Below are 14,744 nucleotides of genomic sequence, written 5' to 3'. Positions count from 1 at the left end.
GGTCGGCCAAGAAAAGCCGCTCGATTGAACTCAAACCTCGCCACTTGACGCAACCGGGTGCCCAGAGAGCAACTTTTGGAAAGTTGACGTGAGATTGGCGTACTTCCGGCGCGCAGGTGACTAGTTCAACAAGTTGACACGACGGGCGCGCTCCTCTTCTCCCTCCTCCTCCTCCTGAGAGGGGTGTGTGGGTGAGGTGGGGGTCCTCCAGGAGCCGAAGGAGGTGGAGCAGAGGGGCGGGGAGGGGGGAGACCTTGGCCGCTGCCTGCGCGCTATATAAACACTCATTTGACTGACGCACACACGCACAGTGCGCCCACACGCGCGCGCCCACAGACGCAGCAGCCGAAGCATCCTCCTCCTCCTCCTCCGCCTCCTCCTCCTCCTCGCGCTCGTCATCCTCCTCATCATCTTCACCTTAATGCGAGCGGCATGAGGTGGTCCGGCTGCTAGGAGCTCGTCGCGACCCCCCACCCCCACCCCACCCCCGGCCCCAGCATGCTCTTCGACACCTTCGACCTGCTGTCTGCTCTGGCCACGCTGGCGGCGTGCGCGCTGTGCGTGGCTCTGCTGCTCGCCGTGTCACAGCAGCTGTGGCAGCTGCGCTGGACCGCCACGCGGGACAAGAAGTGCAAGCTGCCCATGCCCAAGGGCTCCATGGGCTTCCCTTTCATCGGCGAGACGTGCCACTGGCTCCTGCAGGTAAGCGGCGTTTCCCCCCCCGGCTCGCTGCGCGCTTCGCGTCTCCTTTCGTTTGCGCGCGCAACACTTTGCAACCGCTGACTTTGGAGCGCCTGCTTTGATTGGCAGGCCGCGGGAGGGAGAAGATGCTCGTTTTTGTTCCTCCCTCAGAAATTGAAAATCAGAGAAATGAGGAGCCGGACACTTCATTGGGGGGGGGGGGGGGGGGCTCAAAACGCATCAGGATTTTTTTTAAATTAACAGAATAAACGTGGATGAAATGGAGCCCCCAAATTGAAATTGTGGTACGGTCAACCATGACGTTCAATTACCTCATCAGATTAAACACAACCCATCAAAAGTTTTGGAACAGATGTGTCGTTTCTGTCCAGTTGAACTGAAACAAGCTCCATGGGGTTTAAGTCGGTCACTTTTGTATAAAATGTTGAAAAGTTTCTACATTGTTTTTCCGTATTTAGTGGATATATTTTTTTAATTAACCTCTAGCAGTAACTGTCGTATCATTCAAGCGATTCATTGGACTTGAACTGCTTTATATGGATTACAAAAAGAAAAAAATGACAATTTGGGGTGTTCTAAAACTTTTTTACAAATAGGTTCTTTAGATTTGAAGTCGGATGTCATGGAAAATACTAATTGAAGTGAATACAGGATTTATTTTTTAAAAACGTCAAGAACATTTTGAAATTCTGGATCGATTTTTCTGTCAAAATGAAAAAAAAATCAATTTCATAAGAAGCATTTGCTTTCGTGGGCCACATGGAAAGAATTCCGGAGACATTTTTAGCACCAAATTGAAAGTAAACCAGGAGGCAGTTCGATCCCCGATCACCACTCAAGGAAAAAAAAGAAGAATCGATTTAGTTAAAATAAATTTTAAAAAAGTTCGAGCTTTTCTTGAAAACTGTCAATAACTTGCAACTGTGCTACATATTTTTTGCCAAAATAAAAGGAACAAATCCATTTTGCATGCCTCAAATTTGACCCCCCCCCCCACCACACACACACACACAAAAGCAAAATTCAAACATGACATTTAAAAAGTACAATTTCCTTAATTCATCTGGAACATGATCACGAAATTTCATGTTGGAGCTTTCGCTCCCCGATGCAACCACAATGTGAACGGATGTCAAACTCAAGGCTCAGGGGCCAAATCCGGCCAGCCACTTTAATTTAGACGGCACACAAAAAGCAACAACAGTTTTTCGACGAATGAATTTGCTTCCAGCGCCGAAACTGCAAATTTTCTCGACTTTAACCTGTTTTAAAAGATTTCTTCACCTCATCCCTTGAACACAAATTGGACACCCGCCAACATTTGCTCACTACTATTTTCCACAACTTCAGTTCAGTGTTACAAATATTCACAAATACGATGACACAATTTGACGCTCGTGCCCGGACAAAAAAAAAAAAGTGGCAAATTAGAATCCCTGAGGCGCTCACCCTCGTATCGGCGAGGCGGAAAAAAAAAAAAAACATTGGCGACTTTTCCCAGCAATGACCGCATAACACAGATTCAAACCACATGGATGCGGGCAACGGGAGAGGTTTGAAACGGACCAGAACTCGCCGCCGCCGCCGTTGTGCGTTTGTGTGACGGGCGTCTTCGCCGTAGAAGGTTCCCTGACTGCGCTACATGGCACACTTGTGGTTACGCGCACATGGCAAACTTTTTTTTTTTTTCCCTTCAGAAGCTCCGATTCAGTTTGGGACAACATTTGAAAACCAATACGTGTACTCTCAAGTTGTGACTTTGTCAAAATAGAGTGGTTCGTTCGTCGGAGCTGAGCGGGACGACAACACGACGTATGAATCAGAGACTGAGAACTCGATAGTAAAAGCTCAAACTTTTGTACTTGACGTCCCTGTAAAGTCGAAAGAAATGTCTTGTAAATTTGACCCGCCACTCAGAAGTGTGTGCCAAAAAAGAAAAAAACCCCAGTCAAAACAAAAACGAGTCGATTAAAATGAGGCTTCCAAATGGTGAAAAATCAAGCGCCGTTTCTCTGCACTCTGCACTCAAACGCCCCACGCGACACCTTTTTGACGATGATGTGTGAGCACAACGAGGCGCTCAACAGTCGCCGTGCCAGCCCGAAACCCCGTCGTCGGCATCCTGGCTGCCAACTCAGTCTTCAAACTTATTATTATTATTTTTAAAATTGACGATACCTCGTTATCGCCATGTCATGCGTGCATTCTCACAAATGACAACAAGGCGCTCAAAACAGCCACGTCACCGCCAAGTCCCTGTCCACACGCTGACTGTCAAGTCAGACTTTGAAATATGCCCCCCCGACAACGCAAAAACGACAGTTTTTCTGCATAACGTGTTTGTGCCCTTATGGGCTGATAACGAAGCGCGCTAAAGTAGCTCCACCAAGGGGCTATCGGAAGGTACGTTGCCCACCCCCCCCGCTAAAAAAGATGGAAAACTGAAATGGTGAAACAGTTAAATGCTGTAACTCCACAATGAAGTACGACATAGTTGTCCGTCTATGTTGTCTCCATCTTTTCTGCGTTTGCGCAGACTAGTTTATGCGGCGGAGGAGCACGCCTCACTGCCGCAGAATGTGTGTGTGTGTGTGTGTGTGTGTGTGTGTGTCGGGGGTATTAGCGGGGGTCCCGGGGTGAGCGCTTAGAGCGTTTTCAACAAGCATAATCTCCTTTTCTAAAATGTCCTCAGGTCAGGGGCCAACGCTCTGGCTCTCTCTCTCTCTCTCTCTCTCCCCTCGCTCGCCCTCGCCGCATTCTACTTGTGTTCTGGCTGAACTATCCGAAGCCCTTCTTCGCAAATCCGCCCTCCTCCTCCTCCTCCGCAGCCGTCGCACTCTCGCTCTCCCTCGTTCCGCCTTCCCCCTTTTCTTTTCCCGCCTCCTCGCCTTCCTTCCTTCCTTCCTCTTCTCTTTCTGATGCGACGGCGTGACCGCAAAGGCGACGCGGGTCATTGTCGAATCCAGGCCCTATCGCGGCGTTCACACGCGCGCGCACACACGCGGGTTCCCTGGCATCTCTGGCAGCGTCTGAATGATTGACAGCTGAAAAGAGGGAAGGAATTCCCTCGCAGCCTTTGGCCGCCTCTTGTCCTCGCCCCCCCCCCCCTCATTTTTAACCTTCGTCGCGCCCACTTTGGCTTCGGACGTCAATCAGGCCGAGCGGCGGGTTCGAAACTCCGGTCACCTGCTGGGCCATTGTGGAAAGAACAAACTTGTTCACCTGAAGTTGACCGCCAAACTAAACGGAAAACTTCAAAGAATTAAATGTTTTACATTGAACAATAACATCCGGTAGGTCAGCTAGCTTGATGCTAACACATCACGGGAAACATCATAGATGGGCTAACGACTAGCACCAATATCGTGATGTCATAACACTTTTGAGGCGTCAGATAGTAAACAATACTCAAAGACATATATTCTTTATTATCTGCAGAAAATGGCTAATATCGTAAACCACCACGGCTGTTCCAATATATATATATATATATATATTTTTTTTTGGTAATACAATCGTTACTCTACATGCAATTATTTGAATTTGTACTTACTGTATTGACAATTTCAGTCTTGTTCAAGCAAGTTTAAACCGCAGGTGACTTGTTGCTTTTTTTTTTTTCCTCCGTCTTCTTCAATACGAACTCGGCGCATTTGAAATCTCCTCAGCGTGTTTGTGAAAGGCGAGCGGAGAGGAGTGTTTTCACTTTCAGCGCTTCTGAGTGCTTCTCTGTTGCCATCCGGTGACTCCAAGAGTCACGCTCAGCGCCTTTTCTTGACCTGACGTTGCTTTTTCGACTGGATGATGTGCGCACGTTTTGTCGTGACTCGCACCCAGTGGGGGCTTTCTTCCCATAACACGAACCCCCCCCCCCCCCGCTGTCTCCCCGCTAAGCATCACCATCATATGTCACATACACACACGCATGCAGATCTAAGGCAACATAATTAGCTGTGTTTTTTTTTTGTCATGGCCTAATAAAAGAGTCATTTGTTGGACATTTCCACGGCGCTACAAAGGGGACATTTATAAGGCCCCGGCGCAGGTTCGCCGGCGGGCCAAGCCCAACAGAACACGGGGGTATTTTTAGCGCTGCTCGGACCCTGGGCGTGGGCGGCGCAGACGGACGGCAGAGACACGCGGGCGCTTTTCTGGGATGTTCTCCTTTGGCGACCAGTGCTCGGAGTCGCTTATGATTTTACCGTTTGGTGCCCGTGGTACGATTTGGCTTTCTTTGTGTCCCCTCACTTTTGTGTGTTTGCGCGCGCGTGTGTGCGTGTGTGTGTGTGTGTGTGTAATCCTGTATGCGGTTATGTTCTCTTGCGAGAGAAGAGTGGCGTCATTACGTCACAACTTTTCCATGCGAGCGGTGTGTGTTTTGTGTGTGTGTGTGTGTGTGCGTGTCTTTGCGCGTATTGCCAGATTTGGGACGGAGAGGTGGGAGTCGACTTCTCACCTTTTTAGCTAAATGTCATCCGCGCCACACCCCCGCCTACACACACACACACACATGCGCACACACACACACACACATGCGCACACACACACGCACACACACATACAGTGTGGTATTTGTCACAAACAAGACATGAAAACATTTTGTATGATGCCAACATGTGTGTGGAAAAGTAAACATGGAGAAAAAGAATCGGAACATCACATGTATGTCATGTATTGTGCGTGCGTACACGCACACACACGCACCCCCCCCCCCCCCACACACACACACGCGCGCGCATCATTCTGATGGTGTATCTTGGGAGTGTGAAAGGGAGCCTTGTCTGGCTGCTCAAGGAACTCCCCTTCCACTGCATGTGTGTGCGTGTGTGTGTGGGTGCGTGGGTGCGTACGTGCGTGTAGGCCAGCATGCCAAGCAGACATACTAAACCACTCCACATCCATGTGGCAGCAAAATGTAGCTTGGAAAACAACTCTCTCTCTCTCACACACACACACACACACACACACACACACACACACACCCCCCAAGGGCTCCAGAGGCCAGTCAGCAACCTAGTGAGTATGTGCGTGTGCGTAGTAAAAAAGAGGAAGTGTACAGGAGCTGTGAAAACAGCTCAGATCAGTAGTTTGAAGAAGAAATATCGTGTCGAGGGCTCCTTGCCACGATAAAAAAGGAAAATTCAAAAATGCCAGCACCGGGGGTCGGGGGAGGCTTGCGAGGGTCACGTTTTTACGAGCGCCCCGGCGGCGCAGACAAAAGCGTTGACACCGTGTGCAGGCGCACACATCTGAGGCGGGTTAAGACAATTACAAAATGCTAATTAGCGGCATCTGGGCTCAATTGGTGCAAAGCGACGTCACGGGCGAAAAGAAAGTGGCCGTGTCGCCCGCAAGAAAAAGAGCCATACAGTGAAGTCTTGCTATGCGCAAAGGGTTGGGGACCGTGCCCCCCTTTTCCTCCTCCAGACACAACCCATCCCCGCCCAAAATCTTTCTACTGGCCCGTGAAAAAGTATTTGCCCCCTTCCTGAACCGCTTGGTAAGCATTTCCAAAATGCAATTTCTAGATTGACGAATTTGTAACTCAGCGCCAGCTGTCGTCATGGCGGAGTTGCCAGTGTGCCTGTAAAATCGACATTTACTACTTTCCTATTTGGCATCTTATTATGAATCAGGCCCACAAGGACACTCACAATTTGTGACACGAACTAAAAACAACTCTTTAGTCGCCGACTTGCTGTACCTTGCCTTGAGGAGCATCTGTCCGTAACTTAACTGCCACCCCTGCCAATAGCGATTTTCTTCTTTCTCTGTATCACCTTTTTAAAAATGAGGCTGCAGCGGTTGATAGCCGCTCACAGTTCACGTTTGCTTGAAAAACTAAACATAAAACAAAAAAGAAATACACATCGTGTATTGAAGCAAACCACTTTCACTTTGTCTCGCTAGCTTAATGCTAACACACAATGCAAAATGCCATTGACGGGCTAACAAAATTACCCTTGACGTGGTGGCATGCAAACTGAGCATATAACAATACTCACAAGCAAGTATTTATTTATTTTCTGCATTTAAAAAAATGACTTAGTTGCAACAGTCTTGTAGTACGCGTCTGGCTGCCGCTGCTCACCCGCGATTTTTTTGTGTTTATTGTTCTTTGTTTTGTCTTTGATTGAAAAGTGTCCTTGAGTGTTGTGAAAGGTGCTCATAAATAAAATGTATTATTCTTGTTATGATTAAGTCTGCATGAATTATACCGCCCCCCGGTGGCCAAGGCGCGCATACCAGAAGGAGCAAGTCAATGCCAATGGAATTATCATGATGCACATACATGCTATTTCATTCGAATTGTGTGTTTTGACAAAGTACGACGGGGGCTACTGCGCGGCGCCAAACACGACCTAAATTTTGGTTTCTGCCCTGGCAAGCGGGTCAAAAGGGGGCTGCCGCCTGCCGGTCTGGAGTGTGACCTCGGCAAATATGAGCGGGCTGCGCCAACAGATGCAGAACCAGGCAAATAAGAGAAATGTTCGACAAAACCTTACAGTAGTCGTGCAGTTGCCTGCGTGTGAGTGACGCTGGCACATAGCCCCCCCCCCCCGCCCCCCCCACCTGAGAGGCCTCCCGGGTCAAACCAGTTAGCGTTGTCACAGTGCGGCCTCGCCATGTTTGTTTACTTTCCACGCTTTTGTGAATTTTATAAATTTACTGCGAGCATGTGTGCCACCACACGTGCGCGTGTGAATAACGTGCCTGCGTGTCTCTTTCCGGCCGAGAAATGCAAATGGCATCCGTTGTGGATGGTGACGGCGTTGACCCGTTTGACCCGGATTCTCCCCCCGCCCCCCCTTCACCACGCAGGGTTCGGGTTTCCACGCGTCTCGGAGGCAAAAGTACGGCAACGTGTTCAAGACCCACCTGCTGGGCCGCCCGCTGATCCGCGTGACGGGCGCCGAGAACGTGCGCAAGGTGCTGATGGGCGAGCACACGCTGGTGACGGTGGACTGGCCGCAGAGCACCGCCGCCTTGCTCGGACCCAATTCACTCGCCAACAGCATTGGCGACATCCATCGCAAGAGGAGGAAGGTCAGTTGGCGCCATCGACGGCATTTCGTCTCGCAACGTGCAAACAACAAATTGGAATCTGAGGTGGCTTGATGTGTCCCTGAACACAAAAAACAAACAAAAAAAACCCCTTACATTTTTCTTTTTTTCTAGCACACCGGGCATTCAAGATCGTTTCATTTTTTTTTTTTTTAAGTTTGACCGATCAAGTTTGCGCAATACCAATTTCCCCATGTGTTGTAATTTGCCGCGATGACATTTCAGAAAAAAAATCACCCTCGATTCATAAACATTCTAAAATAGTATATTTCTATATTAAATATTATATAATTGTGATTGTATTATTATTTTATTATGATTAAGAAAACTTTGGGCAGATTTGAAAAAAAGTTTACTTACATTTCTAATTAAAAAGCACAAATTTGTTGACGGGTGTAATTGAAGCCGTACGCCCATAAAGTCAGTCGGCTCGTCATCCATTCAAGCCAAATAAGCGGCAGCCATAACGACAACGTCGCAGTTTGACACCCCTCAATTGGGGTGACGCCATTTTGGGTGACGTCGTGTGTTCTGGGCAAGCCGCCACTCAGGTTGTGACTCTGAGCCCCCCCCCCCCCTTTTAATTCCTCCCTGACGCCGCCTATTATCTCTCTTTCCGCCATCTTTTCCTCGCCAGGGCCATTTCAGGTAATCAGCCACTTAGTGCCATTATCCCCTAGTCCCAGGGGCAAATACCTACCTTGCTCTCACACACACACACACACACACACACACACAACATTTCAAGGCGCAATCGGGTGCATTTCCTGTAAATCAGCCTCTCACTTTCTCCCGCCGGGTCCTCCAGGAGGTAGGCGGGGTCAACTGTGGCGGCACACGGGGTCGGGCCCGCGGAATGGGTGACCTCAGGTTTCTAGGTAGGGTTCACGTTTCAAAGTAGGGTTTCGAACTAGCGTAAGGGTTCCAATTTAGGGTTCTAATCTGGGCTCGCGCTTCCTTGGAGACCCCGGGCACTAACTTCGTGTAATGACCGTTGATTGGGGAAAGCACAAAGAGGGGCTTTCTGCAGGGGGGTAGGGGGAGGGGGGGTCCTGACATCTGCGCACACGCAGCGACCTGAACATGCCGTCGGTGAAACATGGCCGACGACCCCGCTTCGTTGACGTCAGTTACGAGTCAACTGTGAAATCGGTATGCAGTGAGGGCTCTCCTTGAATTTGGGGGCGGCTCAAGAGAGAGGGGCTGCTGCACCTGCAGGCCTGGAGCCAGTAGAGGGGGCTGCCACGTGAGATGAAAACTCATCCGCTCACACGCGCGTCCGCCCGATGACGACTTTAAAAGGCGACACACACACGCCCGCGCGCAAACCATGTCGGGCGCGGTACTGAATAGAAGTGAAGGAGTCGGTAGAGTTGAGAATGGAAGCTGGGGAGAAAGAGAAAGCGTGGAGGTTTCTCTCCTTGAAAACGCGTTTCCTCACCTGTAACTGATCGATTGCTCATTCCACGATTTATTTTGAACTAATATGCATGTGACGAGCGTAGGCGTGTCTTAGTCTTCGATCAATTGCGCGCGTCTGTGACGGTGCCGACGTTCAGTCGCGGAAAGCACTTTGCGCACAACCAATACATTTTGGTTGATTGATTGACGGGAGTTCGGAGAGTACGAAATTGAAGCGTGCGGGGGTGGTGGGGGTTAAGGTCTGTAGCGAAGGAAATAGAAAGAAAGGATCATGGACGTTTGGGTGAAAGCGGGAGCGAGGCAAAAAACGGCCGGCGAGAAGAATAAAGGAGTCTTTACATGTTTGAGGAACCAGCAGCTCACAGCACTTAAAGCACGTAATTTAAGACATATGGATGTTATTAAGACCACTGTGTCTGTGTGTCGCTCACTACACCGCACTGTGTGTGTGTGTGTGTGTGTGTGTGTGTGTGTGTGTGTGTGTGTGTGTGTGTGCGCGCGCGCGCGTGCGCCGCAGGCTACAGAAAGACAGTCACGTTTTTGTGGTGCAGCAGAATGACTGCCGAACAATTGCCCCAACCAGCCCCACCCCCCGCACCCAGGACTTTGCTCCCCTCCTGTGCCGAGTGTGGAACGTCCCAAAATGTTACAGATTCTCCAATTTGGACACCTCCAAAAAAACCATTTGTGTTTTCCCCAAATCTGGATATGCTGCGGCGCTCTAAACTCGCCGACGCGGCCTGACAAATGTCATCATTATTTTACATTCTGTTTGAGGAGCATGTGTAAAATAGTTAGCATGTGGCTAATGCTTAACACCCGCGTTAGTTAAAAGGAACACTGTGTCGGAGACCCGGATAAGCTTGCTCAGCTTCGACTTGGAGAGCGCTTTAAAACAACCGCAGCTGCGTAGCAAGCGCTGGTACAAGAGGTGAAAATCAAACGTGTAAAAACAAAGGCGGTTAACGGAGTAAATGAAAAGATGGATTGAACAACGGCACCATTTACAAACACCCAAAAAGATTCTTATTCAAAGGAAAATCGCTTCGAAAAAGATGCTCATCCATCAAACGGTAATTATCCCCACGACCACAAACATACTCGGGAGTCGAATCGGTCGTTTGTCATGAAGTCACATCTGGGAGACTTCGTTTCGTACCAGAAATTGTATAAATATCCCCTTCGGGCCGTCAGCATTTTTGTGCGTCGCATCGCAAACGTATAAATCATCTCGGTGCATAAACATCGCCGCGGTTGGGCTGACTCCAGGGAGAAAATAGTTTGCGCTTGTTCCCGAGGGGCGGTTAAGATGGCGGCCATCAAGCGAGAGAAGAACATGCGGGCGGTGGCGCCATCCACCCGCGGCCTCGCCCGACCCTCGGCTGCGCCGTCTCTCTGATGCCCCCCCCCCTCCCCCGACGGCTCCTGGCGCTGACGCTGATCCGTCTTGCGTTGATCGCAGGTGTTTGCCAAAGTGTTCAGCCACGAGGCCTTGGAGTCGTACCTCCCCAAAATCCAGCAGGTGATCCAGGAGAGCCTGCGAGTGTGGAGCTCCAACCCGGAGCCCATCAACGTCTACAGGTAAAAAGAGCCGGCAGGCGGCACCCGCCGCGCTCCCGAGCGGCGTCGCCCTTGAGCGGGAATGCTTGCGCCTTTCCGCAGGGAGAGCCAGCGGTTGTCCTTCACCATGGCGGTGAGGGTGCTGCTGGGATTTCGGGTCTCCGAGGAGGAGATGAGGCACTTGTTCTCCACCTTCCAGGACTTTGTCAACAACCTCTTCAGCCTTCCCATCGACATGCCCTTCAGCGGCTACCGCAAGGTACGCTAGCCGCCGCGCGGAAAAAAAACCTGCGCGGAAAACCCCCACCGAGTGTGACCTTTTCCCCCCGCCTGCGCGCGCAGGGCTTGCGAGCGCGCGACAAGCTGCAGAAGAGCATCGAGAAAGCCATCAGGGAGAAGCCGCTGTGCACGCACGGCAAAGACTACAGCGACGCCCTGGATGTCCTCATGGACAGCGCCAAGGAGAACGGCGCCGAGCTCACCATGCAGGAGCTCAAGGTTGTCAATCATAACGAGCGAGGGCGCGAACACGAGACAGAGTAGTGTACGTACGGGCACGCCCGCTGTTTACCTATTCAAGTCATTCTGAGGAATTCTGTGGAAACTCAACTCGCGCTCACTCTCTCTCTCTCTCTCTCTCCATGTGGTTTCTGGGTTAAGTCCAGCGCCAAAAATAAGTAAACACTCCCCCCCCGGAGGGGTCTGAAAGAGGCCTCCTGTACACACACACACACACACACACACACACACACACACACACACACACACACACACACACACACACACACACACAGAGTGAACTGGGGAGGCCCTGTCGCACACACGCAGCACGCAGCAAAGAGCCTCCGTGTTATCGACTCCGCCGGCCGCCTCTTGCTGCCAACAAAACGTCACGTTTGCCAACTTCCCGCAGAGGGGCCAACGTGACATATTTGCGCATTGTTGCAGGAGTCCACCATCGAGCTGATCTTCGCCGCCTTCGCCACCACGGCCAGCGCCAGTACGTCCCTCATCATGCAGCTCCTGCGCCACCCGCCGGTCTTGGAGCGCCTACGTGAGGAGTTGAGGGTGAGGGGCTTCCTCCAGAACGGCCGCCTGTGCCCCGAGGGCCAGCTGCGTCTGGATACCATCGTCAGCCTCAAGTACCTGGACTGCGTCATCAAGGAGGTTCTGAGGCTCTTCACGCCCGTCTCGGGGGCCTACCGCACCGCCATGCAGACCTTTGAACTTGACGTAAGTGTGGAAGCCGTCCCCGGGAATGGCGTCCGCGAGGGATCGTCGGTTAGCTTGCCCGACGATCACGCTAATCGATTTGAACAAGTACTTTAATCGACCGGGTAGCCGAGACCACTTACAGGTTTGGTTCTCGGGTGCCATTTGGAGGAGATTCCCCTTACAAAGCAACAAAAACCCGTAAAACGGCTTACCGCCCATGCGCACATCGTGCTTCATCGATCCGACCGTACGCAGCGATGAAAAAAAAAATCAGATTGAGGATTACTTTTGCTGGTTTGCCATGACGATAGTAGCGATCGACGACGGCATTGCCGTTGGCTACCAGCAGGTGAGACGATCAGGATTTGAGCCAAAATGGTCTTTGTGAGATCGGTTCACAATTGTTTTTTGGGTTTTTTTCCGTATAAAAGTTGTAATACGCCCTACATTAATTTGAAATGATTAAAAAAAAACGTACAAGTTGACAGGTATGTGGTTGGGAAAAAAAATAATCCGGTGCTGTAATTGGGTCTCGGCTTAAAGTGCTTAATTCTGGACCGTAGACCGTAGACAGACAAGCGAGTCACTTTTCTTGCTCTGAGCCGACATTTTGGGGGCCGTCCGTTGAAACTGGCTTTCAATTATGTCATGTGGACAATTAGATTGGGATCAATATGAACGCAAAGAGACCTGTCGATCGGTATTGTTTGTTCCCGCCGAACTACAGTCCTATGTTGTACGACACACCTCAAAGATATTGTGTAGTTGTCTGTGTGTGTCTGGGAAAGGTGTCCAGGCGAAACTAAATTTGGGACCCGGCCGAGGATTGAAACAATGTTGACGGATTTGAAGGAATGCTAAAAGTTGCAAGTTCAACAATTCTGTCTTTTCGTTTCAAGTTGTTACATTTCATTTGCTTTGGACCAATATGAGTCAAAGGGACCCGAAAAAGCTTTTTTAGTGTCTTGACAGCGGAGTCGCTAAATTGTCATCGTGTCCTATCCCCCCGACGTGAGCGCAAATCGGCGGTTTCTTTTCTTCGACCTTCTGAACCGTTTGATAACATTTTTTGGTGAGCATGTGTGCGTCTTTTGGCCCCGCAGGGGGTGCAGATTCCAAAAGGCTGGAGCGTGATGTACAGCATCCGGGACACTCACGACACGTCGTCCGTCTTCAAGGACGCGGACGCTTTCGACCCCGACCGATTCAGCCAGGAGCGCGGCGAAGACAAGGAGGGGCGCTTCCACTACCTGCCCTTCGGCGGCGGCGTCCGCTCTTGCCTGGGCAAGCAGCTGGCCACGCTCTTCCTGCGCATCCTGGCCATCGAGCTGGCGAGCAGCAGCCGCTTCGAGCTGGCCACGCGAAACTTCCCCCGCATGGTCACCGTGCCCGTCGTCCACCCGGTGGATGGGCTGAAAGTCAAGTTCTACGGCCTGGACTCCAACCAGAACGAGATCATGGCCAAGTCGGAGGAGCTGCTCGGCGCCACCGTGTGATGGCGGCGACCCGAGGAGGGAAAAGAAGGACGCCGCATTTTTCTTCTCCGCGCTGTCAGACTACAAGGAAACATTTTCACCTCCTGTTCCGTCGGGAAAGGAGGAAGCTGCCATCAGGATTCTGCTCTCATCTCAACAAAAAGTGATGGAATATCATTGGAACACCTCGTGGGGGGTGCGTGGGGAGGGGAGGGTATGGGGGGGGTGAGGTGTCGATAGGCAAGTTGGATCAAACAGGGTACCGGAGGACAGGAAGCAAAGGCTTTGGGGAATTTCCTGAATCCAAATTGGCCAATCATCATAGCAGGGTAAACGGGGGCGACAAAGAGGCAGTCTCTTTTCTGTCCTTCAGTCTTTTTTTTTTTTTCCTCCTCCCCCTCCCTAAATCAAAAGTAAAACGCGAGCTGGGGTCTTTGAACCCTTTTGGCTGTTGATTGTCCGACTACTTTCCCACGAAAGGTTCTCCAAAGGCTTCCCTTTTGTTGTCGGGAAGATCGCACGGGGTTGTTGCTGTTGTTGCCTTCCAGCCTCCCGATTGGAGAAATCTCCCCCGCCCGCTCAGTTCCTCGACGATTTCAATGGAAAATCGCCATAAGGGAACGCATCGTAAGCTAATCGGCTTGCTCACAGCTAGCATCACAAACACCAGCGCGCTTGGAGGGGGGTGGGGGGGAAGAAAAAAAAAAGGCCCACTTGACATGCAAATGCTGCTCGTACTTGTCTTGTCGTCGTGTTAGTTTTGAACGTCGCGTCGCTCCCGCTTTGCCGCTCCTCGCAAGACGAGAAATCACGGCGGAATCGTTCCATCCGAGCAGCCCTCAAGCCAACCAAAAGCCTGAATGGCGCCGACCGGGGAGGTTTTAGCTCGGGGGCACAGAGAACCACCGATGGCGCGGCCGGCGGTCCCTGTCTTAACACACCACTCACTGACTTGTTCGGGGAAAACAGATGACAAGTATTCTCTTTGCTGCTTCTTTGTGACGTCGTCTCACGGAGAGTTCTAGATGTCCAAACTTGTTTTGTTTGTTTTTGTCAAACTCACGTTGTTTCCTGACTAGATACACGTAGCTCGGCGCGCTAGCTAACTAGCGCAGAATTTCTGCGCCCACTGCAATGAGCGCAACGAATAAACAGTACAAACACACACGTAAATAAACAGTGCATCATTTTAAGATTGGCATTTTGTTTAAAAAAAAAAAAAGGCAAAAAGAGCGCTAACATGCTACTGTTTTTCATTATTTGTGTGATACTAAAGCAAAAGCTCGCAAGTCACGGGAAAAGAAA

At 50.7% G+C, this 14,744-nt stretch overlaps 1 protein-coding gene across 1 annotated transcript; it reads left to right on the top strand.

Annotated features, from left to right (window-relative positions):
* The first annotated feature begins 318 nt into the window (after positions 1-318).
* Positions 319-14,355, top strand: cyp26b1 (cytochrome P450, family 26, subfamily b, polypeptide 1). The gene is made up of 7 exons (XM_086104920.1): positions 319-702; positions 7,525-7,749; positions 10,652-10,770; positions 10,852-11,008; positions 11,092-11,247; positions 11,698-11,982; positions 13,068-14,355. Exons 1-7 carry the CDS (start codon positions 499-501, stop codon positions 13,458-13,460), a joined length of 1,539 nt encoding a protein of 512 aa, XP_085961046.1. The 5' UTR covers positions 319-498; the 3' UTR covers positions 13,461-14,355.
* Positions 14,356-14,744: the final 389 nt, after the last annotated feature.

Source organism: Hippocampus guttulatus, chromosome 2, assembly GCF_054856545.1.
Source record: "Hippocampus guttulatus isolate MCC_2025c chromosome 2, RoL_Hgut_1.0, whole genome shotgun sequence".
In the NCBI taxonomy this organism is placed as follows: Eukaryota; Metazoa; Chordata; class Actinopteri; order Syngnathiformes; family Syngnathidae; genus Hippocampus; species Hippocampus guttulatus.
This window is presented reverse-complemented; position numbering and strand designations above follow the sequence as displayed.